The sequence below is a fragment of the Hipposideros armiger genome, unplaced genomic scaffold, assembly GCF_001890085.2.
Source record: "Hipposideros armiger isolate ML-2016 unplaced genomic scaffold, ASM189008v1 scaffold_6, whole genome shotgun sequence".
NCBI lineage: Eukaryota > Metazoa > Chordata > Mammalia > Chiroptera > Hipposideridae > Hipposideros > Hipposideros armiger.
The window spans coordinates 6,601,426-6,619,682 of NW_017731356.1; the positions used below are offsets into that span (position 1 = coordinate 6,601,426).

Sequence of the window (18,257 nt, forward strand, 5' to 3'; positions counted from 1 at the left end):
TGTAAAATCTAAAAGTAAAAAAAGTTGTGGTGATTGTTTAAATGACCAGTATTTTGACACTTTTCATAATGTTGCATGATTGAGAGTTAATTGTTTTAGCACTTTTGGTTTAGCGTGTACATGTATGTGCGTGTATATTTCACTATATACCAGGCAGTATTTTGGAAAAGGTTAATTAATGTGCCTTGAATTATATAATTAAATTTTAAAATGATTTAACTTTTTAAACGATAGTGCCATTCCAGAAGGTATTATTTTTTTAAGTAAAAACATAAATTTTTTTGTAAAGAACAGTATCATCCCCAGATTTTTCTCTTCTCTTTCCTTTTTTTTTTCTGCATAAATCTTCATTTTTATATTTACTTGAAGCAAACTAAGCATGAGCACATAAAGTCTGAGGCAAGAAGGGGCCGAATGGTGTGATTGTTAAGAACTGGCTTGGGATGCCAGAGGGCCCTGGTTCAGATCCCACATATGAGGGCCAGTGACACTGCCCTCCACAGCTAAGATGCTGAACAACAGCTCAACCTGGAGCTGGGTTGCTGTGAGTCGCCGGCGACGGCATAGGCTGCAGCCCTTGTGGCAGTGTTGCCATGGGCCACCGTGTATAGCCAGCAGCCAGCGTGAGTGGCCAACAGCCGCTGTGAGCAGCTGTCCAGAAGCCGTCAACTGATCTGCCTTGTCCGGGAAGAGCACAATGATGGTGCCAGCCTGGGCCAGTGAAGCGACGTCCTCCACAACTAAACGGAAGAACAAAAGGACAGCAACTTGTCTGTTCCCCATTCCCCAATAAAAATCTTAAAAAAAAAATAAAAGTCTGAGGCAAGAAAAAATAATGAATACACACAGTGTGCTCTTGTACAAGCCTATATTCAAGGCAACAACTCTTAAATAAAATTGACCTTTTGCATTAAAAACCTTTACTAATAAGGCTGTTACTAATAGACATCCTGTTAACAATAACATTGGAGTTCAGCCCTGACTCTTGCATACGTAACATAAAAATGCACATACACATTATTAACATACCTGCCATGTTTTCTTAACCATGCTGGTGTAAAGAAAGAGGATCACCTGATTTTAAAAATGAGTAATCAAAGACTCATGGAGACCTGCTTTGGTTTGGACTGCTCAGGGCTCACAGAGATGGGCCAATTTATGGACAAGCACACTAGTTCACGCACCTTTGTTTTCTCTGCAGCCTCTTCTTCAAGCCCTGTTTTCTGAAGCAGGGATTGCAAAAAAGTAAATAATCCCGGGAGAAGGACCAACCAGTGGCTACCACCAAGTAACTCATGATTTTCTGCTTGCAATTTATGGACTGTAGTAGCATTCAGAGTCATCGCCATCTCTGGCTGACTGATGCCAGTTGTTTTGCCTCTTCACACCCCTCTTCTGGTGGCACCCCTTGTGCTGTGAACGGAAAGATGTCTTTAGCCTGAGAAAGCTATCCTTGAAAAGGTGGATCTGCTGACGAAGAAGACAGAGTCTGCATCACCAAGTCACACATTTGGAGGATTTCTGGGCCCTCCGTTGTCTATGGAGAATTCACCGCAGACATGGAATTTGGGTTGGGTGGGGTGGGACGGAAGGATGTGGTAGAAAGGAAAGCAACTTTCCCACAGAACTTCACTTCTGTGACTTTAATAATCCTAGCGAATTTCTGGGTGGAAGTGGCTTTGTTTTCTACTTGGGAGATGTTGGGACACAGGCGTGAACATGTTTCTTCTTGGATACTCTGTAGATTACAGGTAGGGCTGGGGTGAGTTTACAAGGCCTCTGAGCCCTAGCCCAGCGGCCTGCAGCCAGAGCACAGCCCCAGGCCTTGGCATTCCATTCCTACTGTAAGGTTGTGAGCCGGGCCTTGGTCATCAGATCATTCCATCCCTATTATCTGTCATTCTGCTTCATTCTTCCCTGGAAGCCTCATTGCTGTCGCTTTACCAGTTCCTATTGTGCTCCAGTTATTTGGAGCTCATATTTGAAAAGCCAACACTTTCCCTTCCTCCTCTGCCTGGACTGGGCTCCCGTAACCCGCCAGGCCCCTCCTTCCCCTACTTGTCCTATGTACAGCCTTCAAATCACCTCCCTTTTTATATAACCTCTGAAAAGGAAGGACTCCTTCCTTCTTTTTGCTAGGGGCTGCCTGCTAAAGCACTTGTTGATTCCTTGGCTTCTCATCTTTTATTTGTAGGAGACGGTTTCCCTATAATGCTCTGGGGTGATGGGAAGTGTTCTGTCTTGCTGTGGGGACAGGCATTATAGAAATGAAATATGTATTGCATTTCTACTCATTTGATCATCATCTTCCCGAAAGCAGTTTAGTAAATTAATGTTAAATCTGCTTTTGATTTTTAAGCAAGGAAAGAATTATAGCTGCTCAATTGTTCCCTAGGTTTCTTACCCAACTTCCTTTTCCCAGAATGATTTGTCCATAAAATAAGAGGAAAGGAGGAGAAGCCACTGGAGAGGCTTCTGATTGTCCTGGCCGATGACAGATGGTGTGGTGAATGACAGGTCTGCTTGGGGAGACACAGTGAGCTGTTTGAGTCTTTTCAACTGTTTGCTCTCATGGGGTTATAGAGGAAGGAAGAAAAGGTCATGGACAGGGTCTCATTTTGGCGATTATTGAAGCCTAAACTGCTGAAGGCTAGACTATTCTAGAAATAGTCTTAATTAAATTAAAATGTTACCTTGCCAGAGATGGTTCTTAGTGGGATACATTCTGAGAGCCAGTTGAGTGACAGCTTTTGGTCAAAAGCTAGGAATAGGCACAGACAGCTTAGGAGGTCTTGGCATTGGTGTCTACCTCTAAGGAATAGGCTGGTTTCCCAATGGTGACTTTGAACCAATGACTCCCCATTGGTGTCTGAAATTCCGCTGTTAGGAACTGTTTTCTTCAGGTCTTGACAATCTCTAGAGGTCTTTTTAAGACCACAAGTAACTATTCATTAGGAGTAAAGATGCTTCAAGTCGTTACCAACCAGGACTAGTCATTCTCTTATGGACCTTGAAAATTCAGAAACAAACCCGGGCCCTGCTGATAGCCATCCTAGTGTTGGTATTGGAAAGCTTAGGGGAGCATGGGAAACAGAGAAAGGGGTGCTGAAAAGAGAGGTGAGTTTAAAATGTCACCTGCTTCTCAATTTTGCTCAAGTCTGGCCTGTCCTTATAGTCTGTATTCATGGCAGCTGGTGGAGAGAGCACGGAAAACAGAAACCACTATCTTCAAGGTTCTGTCATTTGGCCAGCCTGCCAAGGAGACAGACCCTGTTGACAGGTTTGACCATAAGCTCTGGTTGAAATGACTTTCAGGGCACGTCTGGTTTTGTGTAGCCATAACTGTGGAGACAGGAAGTGTGGTGAGTGGGGTGGCAGTGAGCCCGAAGTCCAGACCCCTGCCTCTTGCTTTTTGGCTGCGTTATCTAGTCTCACCACATGGTTCTTTGGACCTTCATTTCTCCACAAGCAAATGAGCTATCGATGTTGCAAGGCTTGGAGTGTAAGGAAAAGGAAAAGAACAGAAGGGAGTAATATTCCAAATCTGATGTCAACCAAGGACTGACACATTCTTATGGGAAAAGTGTGGAGCTTCTGTTGGGAACATTACAGGGAGAGGGAGCCAAGGGGGGTGAGGTAGCCTCTCCTAGGGGCCCAGCACGTGTTGTAGGTCCTACTATTATAGGTAAATGTGGGACGTATTCAAGGTGCTGCCTTGCAAATCCTCACGACGTCAGTTTACACACAGGCTTATGTACCGCCACAGAGAAGCCACCTACCCCTTCTTCCTGCCCTGTAGGTAGGGTTCTAGCAATATGCAGATGGAAGCACATGCCCATGAAACTTTCTTCACGGGACTGTGTTGTTCCCTAGCGTAACTCCGCATGTTTTCACAATTCCCCAGGCTAGGCCTATGAATGTGGCTGGGAAGTAACACTCCTGAGTGAATAGTTTAATAAGTACCCAGGGATGAATAGCAGGTAGGGGGGAGTCACCCGTGCAGTCATCTGGGGGCTCCAGTGATCACTCCTCTTTAGGTAATGCCCCATGTGGAGATGCTTACTGCCTCTGCCAACTGGAGGAAAAGAACGTATGTATCTAGTTGTTTCTGGTAGGTGATTCTGCTTCCGGTGCAGAGCGAGGAAGCACATTCTCTGCCCATGAGCCAGCAGTTGTTTTGACTCTCTCGTTGGTATTCCCCATATTTTACAACATGCCTTAAAATCGTGGGTTCTGAAACTTGGTGTGAGACAGGGCCTTTGAAAGGAAGTGCTTTTGGCCAGGCGATGTCAATCTGTTTCTCTTTAGCAGGACAGGGGGCATTTGGATGGGACTTCTAGTGTTACAGCCAGACATGGTAGCAACTGTGCCCAGAATTAGAAATAAGCAAAGCAAATTAGCCAGTACTGGGGCCACCAGAGTCCAGTCTTGAACTTACAAATAGGTCACCTTCTAGAAAGAGATCGACATCTCTTTCTAAACATGGGTATTTTGAGGTGCCAACTTCAGGGCAGAGACTTTGAGAGAAGGTCAGGGGAAACCTGCTCTTTCTCAGGATACAGCGATGGAAGGAGAAGTCCACCTTGTGCAGTAATCCGTCATTTCTCAGCCACGTGAGGAAATACTTAAGAGTTGCTACTGGGATTCCTCTGTTTCTCTTAGATGAGAATCTTCAGAGCAGAACTTGAATTAATTTTCCCCTCCCAGTGGTCTGCTCCTTCAGTGACGCTCCTCCAAGTACCAGCATTGTTCTGCCTGAGACGCCTGATGGTTCACGTCCTATAGAACAAAGATGGGGCCAGAAGGCAGAATGGGGAGCCAGAGCCGAGACCATTTTTTGTTTTGTTTTTGTATTGTTTTGGAGCAACAGCAGAGCTCTCTAAGGATGGATGCCATTATTATTATTTGGTTTTGCTGTTGGTGGTGGGAAGATTAATGAGGGCTCTATCTCTTCCAGTCCACTCTTGATTCCGTCCATCCTATGTCCATCTGCTGCCAAATCCAGAGCATACATTCCTTCTGAGCCCACACCCTCTTATTTCAATAAGAATCAATAAAACACAGTTGGGGGAATGGAGAGAAATTGGATCCTCTTTTAGTATTTAACCTTAAAAGAGCTGTTTCTACAGAAACCACTGGCATTGCTTTTTGGTCAATGGTGGCACTTCTTGGATAAATGAATTACAATATTGTGTTCAACGAAACAACTGGAAAGTTGGGACATTAAGCAAAAGCTCACACTGGGCAAGGACGATGATGTGAAACTCCGTCTTGGGCTCTGCACCACATCCTGCCCGTTCCTGGGTTTTCTGAACTGCCCCCTCCCACCCCCTTGCCCATCCCAATACCACCATCACCTCATCTATGAAATTAAATACCATGTTAGAGCTGGAAGGGATCTTCAAGAGAACCTAGTTCGACCCCATCATTTCACAAACTTGCGGACAGAGGGCCAGAGTGGTTAAGAGACTTACCCAAGGTTGTAGAGATAAGCAGGGGATAGTCAGGACCTGAACCCAGGTCATGTGGATTCGACTCTTTTCTGCATCACAACATGCTGTCTCTCAAAAAGTGTAGTACAGATGCCAGACGGCTTCTGCTAAACTAGCATAGATTCCAGATATCAAATTGTGGTCAGCCTTTTCTGGCTGCCTGAGGATGGTGGGGTAGTGACTAGAAAAATTCATGAGCTGATGTCATCCCGATGGTGAGTTTGAGCCAAAATCTTGCTTCTTTGTTATGGTATTGTAATCTTAGTGTGCTAGAAACCCCATCATTTCTTTTGGTCTCAGTTTTCTTATCTCTTAAGAAGAGGGATTTGGGTTGCATGACCTTTAAAGTCCATTTCAGTTTTAACAAGCTGTGGTCCCTCTAATATCAGTGTTAAAGGTCAGCAGTTATATTTAAGAAATGGAGTCTTCCATCAACCTTCACATGGGAGAAACATGGTTGATTGATTCTGATTGACTCTGTAATACTGTGTTAGCTTCCTGAAATTCCTCCAGGGTGGCTCAGACCTTAGGAGAACCTTGGACCAAAGCTGTGGGGAAGTTGTGGGTAGAATGGCCAGGACTTCGCACATTCATCAGGAAATACCCAGTTTCCCAAATGTGGGCCTTGGCTGAGAGCTTAGCCAACTTCCCTCTAGCGGCCTCAAGGAATGGAAACTAAAAAGAGGTGCCTGGCTTGGCATGCCTGGAAGGCAGCTCAAGACAGGTTTGGTAGTGGGTCTGTCTGCTCCCTCTGCAGAGAATATCTGCTTTCTGGTGTCAGCCTTACCCAGTTCCTCACCCTCCTCCGAAAGGTGGAGGAGATCTTTGGGAATTTGCCTCTTAGTCTATCTTTAAATATAGATGTTGACTTCTTTCAATATAAGTTCCTTGAATTTGTTAGTCAAAATTTGAGAGACCCATCCTGAATTTTCCTCAGTTAATTTTTGTTTTTCTTCAGTTCTCAGTGGTAGGGAGGAAATGGTGAATTTTGGCTCGGTTTTGAGAGTGCTGCCTTGCCCTGTGTTCTGTCTGTAAAGCATCAGAGGTACGTTCCAGGATATCAATTTTGCCTTTCCAAATTATTCATTGAGGTCAAATTGTGCTCACTGATAAAACTTTCTCTGAAACAGCCATACATTTATAATCAGTAACACATGATTTAATTATGGTTCTCTCTTCAGCTGTATCGAAAGTTTCTTCAGAATAGGGGAAATGTTTTATGCTTTTGAGCTATCGTATGGCTTCAACATGATAATTTGTGCCTAATATATTAAAGCATAATGATCAAACAGTGGGCCAGTTTATCCTGGAATCAGCCTTGTTATTTTATAGTCTCGGTTTATGGGATGTATTGACATATCTTCTAGGTTACACATATCCAGACCATTCTGGTGTTGGGTTTCACTCCTGTTGAGCATCAAAAACTTTGAAACTTAAAAAATCACAGATGCTGGGATCTCACCTCAGGCCTACAGAATCAAAATCTCCAGGGGACAAAATCTGGGTATCTATATTTTAAAAAAATTTCCTGAGTGTAATGGACAACTGTGGCTGAGAAAGCCTGCCTCATGATGTATGAAAGTCACCCCTGTAGGGCATATGTCATATGCCTCACGACATATCAAGGTCACCTCTCTGTGGATGGAACTGTGCCAACAGGGATTTCCCAAGTATAGGCATCACTCACAGACCCAACCACCCAGGGAGACACACACATCGTTAGGGCAGGATGGGGCTAGGATTATGCCTGGGTGACCACAAACAGGTTATATTAAGAGGGGGCCAGCCTAGGATTAAAATACATTTTGAACAGGGATTCTTTCATCACAAGCATTTTTTTTAAACCCTTGAACAATAATGACCTTAGGGAGTGAGAACCAGAAGAGAGAGTCGAAGCTTATCCTGAGAAGTGGAGAGAGAAAGACAAAATTAGGAATACGGGTAGGTGGCCGTCTACAGAGTGTGGTTCCTAAGGCCCTACTGACTCAAAATTCCATCCTGGAAAACTCGCTCCTTTGGCTTCAAACTTGGTCTCCAGTTAAAATGGAAATACCTGTGAATCGCATCTGACTGGGTTCATCGTATCCTTACCTGAGAACACAGTGTGATGAGGTGTGAGGAAAGATCTGGAAAAAACGGGTGGAGGGGTGAGGGGCTGTTGCCAAAGGAGAAAACACACCTCACAGGGCATCTCTCAGACCGCAGCAGCTGGACAAATAGCGCCAATTGAATTTGCTATTATTTGCGAAAACTGCTCGAAATGAGGACAGACCATTAAATATTCTATACTTTCCCCCTGACTACCCTGCTGAGAAGCGTCTTGGCTCACCCTGACCTAAGCCGCTAGCTTTTGAATTGAGAAGAAAGCAACAGGAGAGCAGCCTCATCCCCGAGAGGATGGCCTCGTAGTCTGGGCTGGCCCTGAGAGCGAGGGCTCTGAGATCCAGCCTCAGGATTTTCCTCCAACTTGCTGTGTGGCCTCCAGCCAGTCTCCAAACAGCTTTCGTTTCCTTGCATGTCAAACCAAGACAAACACCTGACTTCCCACCCCTCTGGGGCATTGTAAGGCTTCATGGCTGCCAATGTCCTTACCATTTGTCCGAAGACTGGAAGCAGAAAACTTTGGAGATGTTTTAAGACTCATTGTGTTTACTATTAGCATTATCTTTATGATAGCTGACGACCGTATGTAGCTTTAGGTGGAAAGGAGCATGCTTTGGGAGGGTGGGAAAATGGAGAACACAGCTTCACTGAGAAGAGCAGTGTTTGTAGTGGAAGAGAAACACAGAAGGGGGTTTGGGGTTGAGGTGTGAGGGAGAAAAGTCTACAATTGGTACCAGATGCCATCAGAAGCTAACGACCTGACAAACACCGTCCTCATAAAACAAATTCCTTAAAAAGGAAGCAAAGGGAAATATAAGCTAGTGAAAGAATTTGCAGCAGCTACCCTAAAACCATTTCTCACTTCATAAACAGGTCTGGGCTTGGTGGTTTCTTTTTTTTCTTCTTTTTTTTTTTTTTTTGGTCTCGGTCTTATTCCTGCCACTTTTCCCCTCTTCTATGCTCCTCTGTCTCACTCTTCCTCCCTCACGGCCAACTCTGGATGGACTTCTCTCACCAGGAGTCATAGCAACCGTAGTTAATGGAAGCCCATCCTGATGGAAGAAGGCTCATTCAGAGTCCTCGTTTTGTGTCTTAGCACGTATTTGTCCTCAATGATACCATGGTATGATTGGATGGAGTTGCTGAAAAACAGCACGTGCTATTGTTTCACTTTAATTTCTTGGCAATAAGCTGACATGACTGCAACTGTTAAGGACTCTCTGTTTTCTAGCCCACTCTGCTTAACATGCTGAAGAAATACTACATTTTGTGGACAGCAAAGGCATGTAGCACCTATGGAAATTGGAGTTCTTTAGCATCACTAAGGACATGTTTTGACTTCATCCCCCGAAGGAGAATTTGATTTCAGATTCCTTATCCAGATAGGTCAAATAGAGACTCAGAGATAAAGATGTATATCCTGTATTGCATCTGCCGTTATCAGTGTTGACCTTGGGGAAGTTTATACTGACAATGGAAAACCTCTTTCCCCCAACTCAGATATTTCTCCCTCCATCAGATTCCGTGGAGTGAGTTTGAGGGATACCACACGATCACAGGGAATAATCAGGGCTTAAAGGAGTAAAAAGTTTCCTTCATACCACTCAACTCCAGTCCCTTCATCCCATAGCTAAAGAGCATAGGTGGATAGATAGGAGAAGTGAGAGTGTCGCTGACGTACGCACATGACTTCAGTCCCATGGGTACAAGACTGAGGGGGAGCAAATTAAGCATATTCAGATCAAGCCCATCCTTTTGGACTAGTGCTTTTTAAATCAGCTGTCAATTATTTCAAGGCATTAGGTACATATTCAATGACATTTTATTTTCCACTTTCTTATATTATTGACCAGCTCTTTTGATAAAGTCAATGACCACTAATGTAATTCAAGGGCAAATAGAATACATTAATGATGATGAAATTCACAGTAGTCATTTTGGCTAATGCTTAGCACCACTGGCAACAATGTCATAAGCAAGAAAATATAGGAAAGTATGTGGTTGGCCTGTCCCACTAGACTATGCGTTCCTTAAGGTCATGATACTTATTATATGCCCAGGACTCAGACCAGCGCCTTGCCAGCAGTAAGCGCTCAGTAAATGATTATCAATGAATGAGGAGAAAGGGCAAGATGGGTGAAGCATTGTTTGACAGTGATATTTCTGTATTTCAGATCTCCACCTGCCACTATAAAATTTAACACATTTCCCATTTTTGATAGCCATTGACTTACTTTGTTGTCTGTCATACGGACAAATTTAGTTTAGCAAGCTTTTATTGTGTCTCTGCAGCAAGGTATGTGGTAAATATAAAAGTGGGTAACCGTATTTGTCCTCAAGAAGTTTATAGTCTGGCTGGGAGATTCACCATTTAAGAGACACTTAGCCACTGAGTGCCTTGTGGATCAAAGGGTGAATAATTTAATTACCTGAAGAACAAGCACATGCACATACATGATTTTAATACAAGGTAGAGTAAAAGAAGGATTTGAAGGGAGTTATTTTTTTTAATTTCCCTGGGAGGTCCAAAGGAGGATGATATCTGGAGGGGCTTCTCGGAGAAGGAAGGCCTTTTAGAAATCTCAGCAAATTGAGCAAAGGTACAGAAGTGGGGAAATCAAAAAGTGTGGGTGGCTAACAGGAAAAAGGCCCCTGAGGGTGGGACTTGGGCCGTTTGCAGTGGAGCAGGAGTGGAGATTAACTCTGGAGCAACAACAGCCCTGTGTGTGTGTGTGGGGGGGGTCATTATTATCCTTATCCTATGGGGGGAGGAGCCACTCAAGCAAGTCACACCCATAGTAAATGGCGAGCCAGGATTCAAATTCAATGACCTGGGGCCAGTGCCCTAAATTGTTAGCTTTCATGGTTCTGCCAGTGGTGATAAGGGGATACTCCCTTTGCTCTGTCACATGTCTGTCGCTGTCATGGTCCCAGCTGAGTCTCCCTGAACCGTGGGGCGTTTGACTCTCTCCCTTGTTCCTGGTGGATTGACCCCGGAGATCAATCCTCCTCTGCTGAGATGATGTCCTGGAATGTCAGGCATGTGGCAGCAACTGAGCATGTGTTTCCTCCCTATCATGGGCTCAATTTCTGATCAGCCAGTGCTGCTATTCAGTGGTGTGTACTGTTATTGTTTGTGATCGAAAATATTTCCATACCCAAGTACATAAATGTTGCCTTTTCTGCCATCTCAGATACACAGATGCTTCATACAGGCCCTCCTGGGACCACCCTGTGATCAAACAACTAAATAGTGAAGGCCTGACACAACCAGAGCCCTCCACCTCCCCAACCCCAATCCCTCCTGACCTTTGTTCTGGGTCTGTTTGATTCTCCGGGGCCCAACAGCACTGGTTGTTAAATATTTTGAGGATTACCTTCTGACCTGTTCATTTCTGATGCCATCCAGAGCTTTTGGGCACTCTCTCCACCTTGTCCAATCACACTTTTGTCCTCCTGGATGATAGAGCCATAGAACGTCGGCTAACCATTACTTGTTAGCTAGTAGTGTTCTTGTTATTTTATGTTGCATGGTTCCAGGTTGTATAGAAGCGGGTGGTACGTTTAATGTAGGTTTCGGAATAAAATTGTTCTCTTTGGTTTAGAGGTTCTTTCTAGAAGGAGCTGCAAAGCCTATTGGTTCCAAGTCGGTCTAAGATGCTTCTGTTTTTGTCACCCCCAGCGGTGTCCACCAGACCTATGGGGAACAGAGCAGCTGTTCCCCATTGCTGCTTGATCATGCGGAGGCGGTGAACTGTACCTCTGACGGCCCAGGTCACATGAAGTGTGCTATCACCTGTCAAAGGGGATTTGCCCTTCAGACCAGCAACGGGCAGTACCTCAGGCCCTTGAAGGTGAGTTGGAAACCCACAGGCATCAAGACCAAGCTCCTGGGGAGGGAAGGTCCCTATGCTCCTCCCCTGGCCTGATTGTGGAAAGACAAGTGTTTTAAATTATTCAGAAGGAACAATGAGGACACTAACAAAGAAGAAGTATGGCTTTATAGAAATGCAAGGTACCCATGAGCATGCGTGGTTCCCATTCCCTAGGGTGTCAGTTTCTCTCCAAGGCAGTGGTAGATAGGAATGCTTATTCTGTTCTTCTCCCGTGTTTTCTAGTCTTCTGTCAGAAATACGTTTCCCACTTCTGCCTTCAAGATGAGAATGCCACAGTTTAGCCTCGTCTACAATTTGCAGGCAAGCTAAGTTGCCATCAGCTTGTCTGTGGTTCGTTGTCTGAGCCCCCCAGCCCTTCTTAGAAGAAGGCTGGAGAAAAAGAGTCTGCTTCCCTTCCCTCTGTTACTGAGGTGGGGATTAGATCGTGAGTCAGTCTAGCTTGGACTGGATTTTCCAAACTTCTACAAGCTAACACAGCACTGGTTCCAGGATTTCAAGGTGATTTGGAGGTAATAGAACATGTTAGTCAAGAGCATGGCTCAGGAGACAGACCTGGGATGCAATTTTGGCTGTTCTGTTGATTGGGTGTGTAATTTTAGGTAAAAACAAATAAACGAATAAGCAAAAGAAAGCAACCTCTTTAAGTTTGTTTCTACATTTGTAAAATAATTAGAAGTATTTATGTCATCTAGTTATCATGAAGGCTGATTGGAAATAATTTAAAAGCTTCTAGCAAAATGATAGGTCCATGGCACTCTATTAAGCTGCATTATTCTGAGCAAGAGGATGTATTCTAAACTAAAAATTTTGTTTTCCCTCTTTCCTTCAGAGAGCTTTCAGTTGTCTACAGAGCAATGCAAACTTGAAATCTGCCACTAGGAAGCATGCCCATAAGATAGAGAAAGGATTTAGTAGGCAAGAGATAATGGTGCTTTAGGAGGAGATGCCACCAGAAAGGTGGCACGATGAGCAAGGAGTGGGAGCATGGCTGGTAGATAGCAATAGTTTGTAAGGTTGGAATTTTTTTTTTCATTTTGTATCAGCTGACTGCTTAGCAGATTGTGGGTCCATGGCAGAATTTCACTTGCTTAGAGATAGAATTTAATGACACAATCTTTGGTTTCAGATGGTTTAGGTTCTGCATAGAGACAAACAACCTTAATATACCTTGAGGCATCCTTGGTCTAGGATGCTTTGGTTGAAAGGCAGAGCTCTTATCACCTACCTATTCTTAACCCAGCTTAATTCGCATTAGAAAAGAGAGAGAAAAAATGGAAAAGAGCTACAACAGCAGCAACAACAGAAAACAAAAAGCATAGGGACTGAATGCATTTGTATGATAAGGAAAGAAAGGGAGAAAAGAAAAGACAGTGTGCAATGCATTAAAATTAGGAGCAAATTCAAGACAAAAATGGACATTACTTCATGAAGCCAGGAGAAACACCAGGCGATATATGCAGCGTTTGAGAGACATTTTTTATGTGATCATTGTGGTTTGAGCCAGGCTCTCAGGCTGTGATAAGTGTGTAAGGGGCAGAGTCTGGGTTGGGTGGGGGGGAGAAGGTGCAAGCGAGCTCTTTCCCAGCCATATGGTGGGGTCAGCTCTGCAGCTGACCTGGCCACTCCTGTCGCCTGAGGCTGGCCCCACTAAGAAAATGATACAATCTCTGCTCGTGATCACAAGACAGTGGGGATGTTTGCTTTTTGTTGACACAGGCACTGAAACTAAACAGAAAAATGTGTCTGGCTTTGAATCGGGTCCTTCTGGCACAGAGCAGGAATCCGGTGGGAAGCAGGGAGGAGCTGCTAGCCAGGAAAGAGTGTCAGGGGTGACAGGTGCTTCACCAGCCGTTTCACCTTCGGCCCTGGCCACTCTGGTCTCTTGGCGGGATGGCTGGCGGAGCCGCAGATTCACCCCCACCCTCTCTCTGACCTGTGGTGACCCATTGGCTAGAGTGACGGCTGTGCTTTCTCCCCAACAAGCCCTGAGCCTCCAGGCCTCTCAGTCGCTGCTCATCTGTTCCCCACACTCTGAACCCTTGCTTCTGACTTCTTCCCCTCGGCTGCTGGGAAGCCCCACTCATCTTTCAAAGGCGGCTCCTGTGTCACCTACTCTGTGAACCTCCCTCCTATACCCCAGCTCCTGCCCAAGGATGGGCAGTCCCTCCTCCAGCCCCATAGGGCTGTCTCACTACTGCAGAACAAGTGTGTGCATGCACACACAGACACACACACACACACACGCACATGCATGATATTGATGTATATTTTACATATGTATATTTTCTTTCTTTTTGGTCCCCGTTTCCTACTTCTTTGATTTTATCGTTTGCATTCTTCTTATTGCACTCTCTCAAATTGTTGTGGAAGGGGATAGGATATAACAAATAAAAGTGTATCTCTTGCATTTTCCTTCTCTTCTTCCTCTCCTCCCTTCGTCTCTCTGTCCCCTTCTTTACATTCATCACTCTTCAGGCATTTTCTGAGCCACTGCTTCATCTGTGACTCGATCTGCTGGTGCATAATTAGCTCCTTCCTGGCGTCTCTTTATCTACACCTGGTGCAGAAAGAGCCTGGCCCTTCCAGGTGCTTAATAAACGTCCCTTCCTTTATTTGGTGGTGATGAACTCTAGGGCTGCCCTTCAGGAAGGACAGGTCCAGGGAAATGGCTGGCCTCTCTCAAGTTGAACCATAAGATTTGGAAGGTGCCTCGTACGCATTAATCTTCAGCCGTTCTAAACATCACGCACCATTCTCAATGGAGGCGATTATATTCGGTCGCATTTATCAGTTGCCTCATCAGTGAGGATCCCAGCAGGAAACAGATGACATGCTTGAAAGTGGGCAATTTGAGAGAATTTAATAAAGGGATGACTTATAAAGGTGGTGGCAGGATAAAGGGAAATTCCAAGGAGATGGTGCAGTCCCCAGGGTCAAGGAGCTCGGTCGTAGTCCCTAGGTCTGGAATGTTGACTGCAGGGAGCAGTTAGAGAACCCACAGGAGGCCCGCACAGGAGCTGTGTGGAAAGGGCTGCCAAAGACGAGCCAGCCTGCAGCCGTCCCCTAGGGTGGGAGCAGGAGGTACCAGCGCCCCGACCTCCCTGCCTCTCCGGTTTCCTCCCAGTGTGTCCTGGGTGCTGAACCCAAGCCCAAGTGAGAGGCATGAAATCCACAGGAGCCAGCGTCCCTGGGCACAGAGCAGGGTGGACAGGGTAGAGAGCCAATCTGGAGGGCAGCCAAGAGCTGGCTGGAGGAGTGTCCCCATTTAATGATTCTCTCACACAAACAGGCGCTTTCCATCAGCATCATACCCGGGTATCGTGAGACCCCCTATTCAGACAATAAGGCATAAAGACAGAGATAGGCAAAATAATTTGTACCTGTTCTGAATGTTTGCACAAGTAATCACCGGGAAAGTATTTTGATAAGCCTTTGATGTGACCTTGACAGAGGAAAATTCTCTGTTTTTAGAGAGAAATTCTGCTCACGTGTTCCTGTGGGCACTGGGACCGGGCAGTGGGCTGCATGCCCCTGGACTGCGGGGTTCCCGACCCAGCCTTAGTGAACTATGCAACCTTCTCCTGCTCAGAGGGAACGGACTTTCTGAAGCGCTGCTCAATATCCTGTGTCCCACCAGCCAAGCTTCAAGGTATCGTGTGCCCACCTAGGAAGTGGACGTGGGTTCCCTTCAGTCCCTCTCTCTTTGGGGGTGCTTTGGGGATCTTCCCTTCACCCCAATACTCTTCCCATTTGCTCTGCTGTTCCACCGAAGTCCCACAGGGCAACACCATTGCTTGTCCCATGACCTGGAATCAGCCCTGGCTCAAGATTTCATTCATGAAGGAAACTAAGAATTTCTGCAGTTTTTATTTGATTGTATGCCCTCCAGAGTCAAGCCAACTAACAGTTTCCTGCTAGCCATGATAGTAAAGGTACTCTTTATGGTGCACATTTTTAATTTAATATTGACGACCATCCTACAAGTTAGGTGCTTTTAGTTCTAGCTTATACATGAGCACACAGTTATGAGATTTGTTCCTGTGCTGACCCCACACCCTACTCGTCACCTTTTCTCAGACTTTGGCGTGCCTAACATTGGTGTGTTAGAAACACAGCTTCCTGAGCAGCATGCTGACAGATGCGTATTTAGAAGGTCTCGGGTGGGCTGGTGATGCCACTGTGGGAAATCCACAGGATTGCAACCTGGAGAAACCATAGGCATATGCTGTGGTGTTTAAGAATCGAACTTTGCCTGAGTTCAGCCCCTGCCTCTGCCTCATCCTAGTTTTGGCAAGTTACCTAACTCCAATTGCCGCATCTGCAAAATAGGAGATACTAATGGTATCTATTTCATAGAGTTGCTTGAGGTTTGAAATTTACATAAGTTAATATGTGTAAAATGCTTAGAACAGTGCCTGGCATTTAACAAGCACTAGAAAAGGGTAATCTATTATTATTATTATTGTTATTGTTGTTATTATTATAATGTTTTCCATGATGCTGTCACTGCTATATTTTTATTGTTTGCAGTTAAGAAGTGAGGTAATGATTTTGTTATTAGCCCTCCCTTCATTGATGTCAAGAAATAGTCATCTGACCTCTATTCTGTATAATAGGTCCCATTGGATGCGCTGTGGATAAAAAATAGAGATTAAGCATTTGACCTGAGATTTTAGAGAAGTTGCCCAATGAAGAATAATGTACTCTCTAAGAATTCTAGCATGTTGACAGGTTTGGGTTCTTTCGGCTACTGTCTGATTTCTGGACTCTCTATCCTAAGCACCCTGTGCTTCTCTTTCCTGGAGTCAGGACTGAGCCCGTGGCTGACCTGTCTTGAAGATGGGCTGTGGTCTCTCCCTGAAGCCTACTGCAAGTTGGAGTGTGATGCGCCCCCTGTTATCCAGAACGCCGACTTGCTCCTGCCACGTTGCTTGCAGGGCCGCCATGATGTGGGCTCCATCTGCAGATACGAATGCAAACCTGGCTACTACGTGGCGGGAAGTACGGAGAATAAAGTCAGGAAGTAAGTTGGATCGTCCCTGGTCCTTTCTGTTTTCTCTACACTCGTACCTCGCTCCGATTTGCTCTTCTTAAACCTCAGACCATTGTTTTGGGAATAATATTAAGACCTTTGAGGTTGTCCATTGCTTGTTGTGTTTGCTTCATTTTCTGCATCATCTCTTTTTACCTGCACAGGTGTATTCCCTACTCAGGACAGGCAGGTTGACCTGCTCTGCTTTCTGTAAAGATACTCTTTCCCATAAGAGATCCCGCAGTCTCACCTAGGTGCTTTTTAAAAGAATCTCTGTCCTACCCGGTAATTAGCGTTTTCTTGTAAAGTAAGTGTTAGGAACTCCCCAAGTATTACACATGTCACCCACATCCAACTGTGTGTGGGAACATCCTTGTCAGGATAGTTGGGGGCTTATGATTGTGATTCTGGGAGAAACTGCCTGGGCGGGTCCCCAATTCAGACATCTAGTAACTATGTGATGCTAGGGAGGTTTCTTTCTCGGCCTTGGTCTTTCTCATCTGCAAAGTGAGGATAAAAGTAATCATATCTACCTGGCAGGGCTGTTGTGGGGACTAAATAAATTAATATGTATCAAACATAAGATCCAGTCAACTTATTTTTACAGCATAAAACTCAGTACGTATTAGCTATTAGTATTGCTGTTATTCTGTGCTTGTTTCTCCCTGGGGTTTTGGGTACACACTCCCAGCAGTCAGGAGAGCATGGTGGATCAGAAAGAATAAAAGCGTTACAGCATATTTAAGAGGAAGGGCTTTGAAGACAGTCATGCTGGAGTTCAAATCTCAGTCATTCCCCCTTTTATCAGCTCAGTAACCTCAAGCAAAGTTACCTCACTCTTTGGGTTTTGGCCTCCTTTGTAAATTGAGGATACTTCCCACATCGGCGTTGGGTTGGGGATTGAATGAGATAACACGTATCCAGCCTAGTGCCTGCCTTGTGCCAGTTGCTCAATAAATGGTTTCAGAAAAAGAACCCTTTTCTGAACAAACAAAAAGCTTTCAGAAAAACAAACTCCTTGTACTCTGTAAATAGTAGCCCTTCTTTCCCTACCATAAATTACATCAGCACAGGAGAAACTAATTCATTTCTTACCCAGGACTCCATTAAAAGTCTGACCATGGTAGGTGTTTTTTTTTAAAGATTTTTTTTTTTAACAAAAACCCAGCCATAGATTTACCAATGATGCCAGCAGATACCAACTTGACTTGTGAGCAAGAATTCTCTAGGGGAGCAGAAGAAAACCTAGAAACTTAACTCTCTTGCTCATATTCACCCTTCTCTGCTCAATACTCAGCCGTCTTAACAGGGGGCGATTGAGTCTGGCTTCACCCAGGGCCTAACACCCCAGAGAAAGCCCAGACTCACAGCTGAGAGGGGGGAAAGGCAAGCCCCTCCTCTCCCCCCTAGCCCAAGACAAAAGTCAGGATGATTAGAACATGAATGGTACTCATGAAACATTTATAGGAGGCAGCCCTCTGGTGCAGTCAATTCCAGCAGGTACATTTAACCTGCACAGTTGTTTGACAGCCGAAATATATTTGCATGTGGTTTTTCATAGCGTCTAGATTAATTTGCATAGTCACACATTGACAGGCAATGAATGCACTGTCATCTTCAAGTGGGAATGATATTACAACTAGCCTGAAAGTTGCTTTTTTTCCTTTCTCTTTGTTTTCATATAGCTGAACTCAACTCAGGTGTCTGCAGAGCAGAACAGTGAAAAATAATTGC

The 18,257-nt window shown here is 44.9% G+C and overlaps 1 protein-coding gene across 1 annotated transcript in view; it reads left to right on the plus strand.

The window, feature by feature from the left end:
* Positions 1 to 18,257, plus strand: part of PAPPA2 (pappalysin 2) — a 224,310-nt gene that overhangs the window by 142,021 nt on the left and 64,032 nt on the right. Inside the window, exons 14-16 of the mRNA XM_019646831.1 lie at positions 11,278 to 11,449; positions 14,963 to 15,140; positions 16,301 to 16,514. Coding sequence (XP_019502376.1) covers positions 11,278 to 11,449; positions 14,963 to 15,140; positions 16,301 to 16,514 — 564 coding nt within the window. The remainder of the gene's footprint in view (positions 1 to 11,277; positions 11,450 to 14,962; positions 15,141 to 16,300; positions 16,515 to 18,257) is intronic.